General features: G+C 48.7%; 1 protein-coding gene across 2 annotated transcripts; it reads right to left on the reverse strand.

The window, feature by feature from the left end:
* Positions 1-2,839: 2,839 nt before the first annotated feature.
* On the reverse strand, positions 2,840-5,336 carry tmem242 (transmembrane protein 242). 2 transcript variants are annotated; one of them, XM_076112174.1, is made up of 4 exons: positions 5,238-5,336; positions 4,409-4,504; positions 3,442-3,579; positions 2,840-3,368 (listed from the first exon to the last, which is right to left on the reverse strand). In XM_076112174.1, the coding sequence occupies exons 1-4, from the start codon at positions 5,323-5,325 to the stop codon at positions 3,295-3,297; spliced, it is 396 nt and encodes a 131-aa protein (XP_075968289.1). In that variant the 5' UTR covers positions 5,326-5,336; the 3' UTR covers positions 2,840-3,294. The 2 variants fall into 2 exon arrangements, with proteins under 2 accessions (XP_075968289.1, XP_075968287.1); XM_076112172.1 differs by having other exon boundaries at positions 4,404-4,504.
* Positions 5,337-5,395: the final 59 nt, after the last annotated feature.

The following is a 5,395-nucleotide window of genomic DNA, read 5'->3' on the forward strand; positions in this document are numbered from 1 at the left end:
TGCGCCTACGGGTTGCGGGGAGCAAGGCTCTGACTGTGGTTTGTGCTTATGCACCAAACAGCAGTTCGGAGTATCCGGCCTTCTTGGAGTCGGTGGGAGGGGTCCTGGAAAGGGCGCCGCCTACCGACTCCATAGTTCTCCTGGGGGACTTCAACGCTCACGTGGGCAATGACGGAGAAACCTGGCGGGGGGTGATTGGGAGGAACGGCTTGCCCGATCTGAACCCGAATGGTGTTTCGTTATTGGACTTCTGTGCTTGCCACGGTTTGGCCATAACGAACACTATGTTCGAACATAAGGTGGCTCATAAGTGTACCTGGTACCAGAACACCTTAGGCCGGAGATCAATGATCGACTTTGTAATCGTATCATTTGATTTGCGGCCGTATGTCTTGGACACTCTGGTGAAGAGAGGAGCAGAGCTGTCAACTGATCACCACCTGGTGGTGAGTTGGATCAGATGGCAGGGGAACCGGTTGGAAAGACCCGGTAAACCCAAACGTGTAGTGAGGGTAAACTGGGAACGTCTGGCGGAGGACCCTGTCTGGGAGGTCTTTAACTCCCACCTCCGGAAGAACTTCTCACACATCCCGAGGGAGGTTGGGGACACGGAATCCGAGTGGACCATGTTCAAAGCCTCTATTGTGGACGCGGCTGCTAGGAGCTGTGGCCGGAAGGTCATCGGTGCATGTCGTGGCGGCAACCCGAGAACCCGGTGGTGGACACCGGAGGTGAGGGAAGCCGTCAAGCTGAAGAAGGAGACCTTCAAGGCCTGGTTGGCCCAGGGGTCTCCTGAAGCAGCTGACAGGTATTGGCAGGCCAGAAGGGCTGCAGCTGCGGTGGTCGTGAATGCTAAAACTCGGGCATGGGAGGAGTTCGGGGAGGCCATGGAGAAGGACTTTCGGTTGGCCTCAAGGAGGTTCTGGCAAACCATCCGACGGCTCAGGAAGGGAAAGCAGGGCTTACCCCAGGCTGTTCTCAGCAGGGGGGGGGGGGAACTGCTAACCCGGACGGAGGACATCGTCGGGCGGTGGAAAGAGCACTTTGAGGAACTCCTAAACCCGACCAACATGTCCTCTGCAGAGGAGGCAGCGCCTGAGGACCTAGGGGGAGGCTCACCCATATCCCTGGCAGAGGTCGCTGAGGTAGTTAAAAAGCTCCTTGGTGGCAAGGCGCCGGCGGTGGATGAGATCCGCCCTGAGATGCTGAAGGCACTGGACATAGTTGGGCTGTCCTGGCTGACACGCCTCTTCAATGTCGCATGGGGGTCGGGATCAGTGCCCATGGAATGGCAGACCGGGGTGGTGGTTCCCATCTTCAAAAAGGGGGACCGGAGTGTATGCTCGAATTACCGGGGTATCACACTACTCAGCCTCCCGGGGAAGGCTTATGCCAGGGTGCTGGAAAGGAGGCTCCGACCGCTTGTCGAACCTCAGATTCAAGAGGAGCAGTGCGGATTCCGTCCCGGCCGTGGAACAGTGGACCAGCTCTTTACCCTCGCAAGACTACTGGAGGGGCTCTGGGAGTTTGTCACCGGTCCTGTTCGTGATTTTCATGGACAGGATATCTAGGCGCAGCCTGGGGGCGGAGAATGTCAGTTTTGGGGGTCTCGGGATCGCCTCTCTGCTATTTGCAGATGATGTGGTCCTGTTAGCCTCCTCGGATCGTGACCTCCAGCATTCACTGGGGCGGTTTGCAGCCGAGTGTGAAGCGGCGGGGATGAGAGTTAGCACCTCCAAATCTGAGGCCATGGTTCTCTGCCGGAAACCGGTGGATTGCTCCCTCCAGGTGGGGACGGAGTGCCTACCTCAAGCGAAGGAGTTCAAGTATCTCGGGGTCTTGTTCACGAGTGAGGGTAAGATGGAGCGGGAGATCGACAGACGGATCGGTGCAGCTGCAGCAGTAAAGCAGGCGCTGCACCGGACCGTCTTGGTGAAGAGGGAGCTGAGCCGGAAGGCAAAGCTCTCAATTTACCAGTCGGTCTACGTTCCTACCCTCACCTATGGTCACGAACTCTGGGTCGTGACCGAAAGGACAAGGTCGCGGCTACAAGCGGCCGAAATGAGTTTCCTCCGTAGGGTGGCCGGGCTCAGCCTTAGAGATAGGGTAAGGAGCTCGGTCATCAGGAGGGAGCTTGGAGTCGAGCCGCTACTCCTTCGCGTCGAAAGGAGTCAGCTGAGGTGGTTCGGGCATCTAATTAGGATGCCTCCTGGACGCCTCCCACTGGAGGTTTTCCAGGCACGTCCAACTGGGAAGAGACCCCGGGGAAGACCCAGAACACGCTGGAGGGATTACATCTCCCAGCTGGCCTGGGAACGCCTCGGGATCCCCCAGAATGAGCTGGAACATGTTGCCGGTGAGAGGGAGGTCTGGGTCGGCCTGCTTGACCTGCTGCCACCGCGACCCGACCCCGGATAAGCGGTGGAAAATGGATGGATGGATGTGAATGGTTGGACCGTCAGTGTTCTGTTTTATCTCCCATCATGCTCCCGTTAATACGCCGACGTACCTTTGAGCTCCGGCAGGTGCGTTTGATTTGAGAGACTGCGTACAGGGGGGGGGGGGGGGGGGGTTGTCTCCAGTTTGATTGACAGACGATGTTTATTTGATCCTCGAGAATAAAACGTACATGAACTCTGAACTTTAGATTTTCACTCGTTCATTATTTAAAGTCTGTCGCTGTAACGTTCGTCTTCATTCAGACCTCCTGAAGCATGAAGACCACAACTCCCATGATGCCTTGCTGCATCACCTGACTGAGACCTCCGGTAGAAACATGTTCACTTACATCAGAATAATAAAGTAGTAGTTTTAAAAGTGATCAAGACAATTTAACGTGTTTGATTTATGATTTTATGATAAATATCAGAATTATACATGAAAAATATAATATACATTTAAAGGTCAGTTTTACGAGAAATACGTCACAATAATCCTCTCATATTTATGTTGAGTCATTCTAATGTGAGAAACATTAAAGAATCATTTAATAAGATGATGATGTCAAAGGTACGTTTTACCAGACAAAGATGATTTATTAGATTTATTTATGTTATAATATTAGATTATAAACATTTTAAATAGTCAATATATTCTGTTTGGGACACGTTTAGACTCTCAGAATGTTTCACTTTATTTTGTTCTTCATGATGCAAAACTACATTTCCCAGAAATCAGCACAAAATCCTCCGTTTTGTGTAACATGTTAGTTTAGCATGCTAACAAGGTGCTCGAAGGTTCGGTCCCGATCCAGGAGGTCACTTTGACTTGAAGACAGAGTCCCAGTCTACAGGTTCAGATCCAGCTGCCTCGGGGGTCTTTGGGACGGTCGGGAAGAGGGACTGCATCTTGTGTCTGAACTCCGATAACTGAAAGAGACGAAGAAGAAACGTGTACAGTATATATATATATATATATATATATAATACTGCAGAAACGTACGCTGTGAACTCCGAGGACTTTCCAGACTGTGAGGCTGAGCAGACCAACTCCACACCAGGCGTACAGAGACCCCCAACCCAGAGCCCTGAGGGCCACAGACGCTCCGCTCTCTGGGGCCGCCGCCGTCGCTGCTACGCCCTGCAGAGGAACCAGACAGTGAACGCAACGTCGGGAACCAGAGTCGGCGAACGCAACGTCGGGAACCAGAGTCGGCGAACGCAACGTCAGAGTATTATTACATTAACACATTGGTAGTGACAGTTTAAAGTGTCCACATACTTCTGGCCACACGGTGTAACATGTTTATTAATATTAATATGCGGCTCAGATATTTCATTAAAGTGAATAAAAGCAGCCGTCGGACATTAAAAACATCTCGTGTCGCTCCGTGTTTCTAACGAAGACGAGTCTGTCTCGGGACTCAAGGAACAGTCGCTCGTTGTTTATTTTCACGTTTAATCGGATCCTGTGAGCGGCCAATCAGCACTCAGTTCCACTTGAGAGGCTTGATGTCGTGATTTCACAGAAATCTACTATTTTCAGGTCGACCGTCAGAGGAACGCGTGTTGTACGGAGTCACAGGAGCGCCATGAAATAAAAGAATCGGACAATATAAATATAAAGACCAATAACAAATACAAAAGAAGAAATTTAAAGATTTTCATTTATTTTCCCTTTTTTAAGTTTTGGTCTATATATTTATTCATATCCTGTATTTGTGTGTTTTTGTTTATATATAACTTAATCAACCAGCTAATATGTTGTGATTGTTTGTGTCACTTTTAAAGATCAAAGTGTTTTCAGAATCACAACACACGTTTCTTTTAGTTTATATTCGTTTACATTTAGTCACAGAGTCTCTGACGGATCTGTGATCAGCTGCTGTCTGCAGTGGACTCATGGACTCATAGACACACAGAGGAAAGTCTCTGTGATCCGTGTGTCACAGAGATAAACGGTACCTTACTGAACCAGCCCGGGCTCTTCTTCTTGGCCAGAGCCAACGTGGAGCCGAATCCGGCCATCATCCCTGCAGACGCCACCGTGGTGAGAAACGCTGCACCTGCACACAGGAAGTGACACGTCAGCATCACAAACACACACGAGGGATAAAAGCTGCTGTTATTGTTGAACTGAATGAGAACATAATGTATCATCATAGAAACTGCTTTAACCACATTTATACTCTCTGTGCTTTAAGAGCCTCTAAACACAGCAAACTGTTTACCATCACTTCTACTTTCATGTGAACAAAAAGATAATTAAGATTTTACTTTCTGTATTTTAAAGATTGGTTAATTAACTCTGACTTGAGGACAAATTAAAGCAAATGTGTGAGTTTAAATTATTAACACGCGGCTGCTTGTTGGATTAAGTCACGAAGAACTGAACACGAGGACTTCATCTTTAGATGAACAGTAAAATTATATTTTATGTCACGTGAGATTCTCTTAAACATTAAACATTAAACAGATGTTGAATGGAGTCTGGCATCACATCTGTGTCTCTGCAGGATGAAACTGACCAAAATAATATAAAATATAAAACAGATACGACTCTTCTTTTATTTCATCCGGAACTCTGAAGACACAATCTTATTTCAGTGTTTGAGGATTAAAGACGTTTAGAGGGAGAAGGGTTCTGAACACGTGAGGAAACGTTAAAGTGAAGGATGTTTAGGTGGACTCTGGTGTGAACAGGTCGACATCACTTTGACCTCAGGTAGAATCAACGTTAATAAATCAAAACAAACGCTTAAAATAAGCTACATGCTAACATGCTAACTGCTAACTTAACTTTTAATATCCGCAGTTTGGTCTCTTCGTCCCTTTCTGCTTCTTCTTCTACGGTCACGGTCGTGTTTCCATCAGCGGCCGCCGCCATGTTTGTTTCAGTCCGTCAGCGGAAAAGTGACCGGAGAGAAACACGCTTAGCTAGGAACCTTCTATATGTT

The sequence above is a fragment of the Anarhichas minor genome, unplaced genomic scaffold (assembly GCF_050575085.1).
Source record: "Anarhichas minor isolate MPS153535 unplaced genomic scaffold, ASM5057508v1 ptg000047l, whole genome shotgun sequence".
In the NCBI taxonomy this organism is placed as follows: domain Eukaryota; kingdom Metazoa; phylum Chordata; class Actinopteri; order Perciformes; family Anarhichadidae; genus Anarhichas; species Anarhichas minor.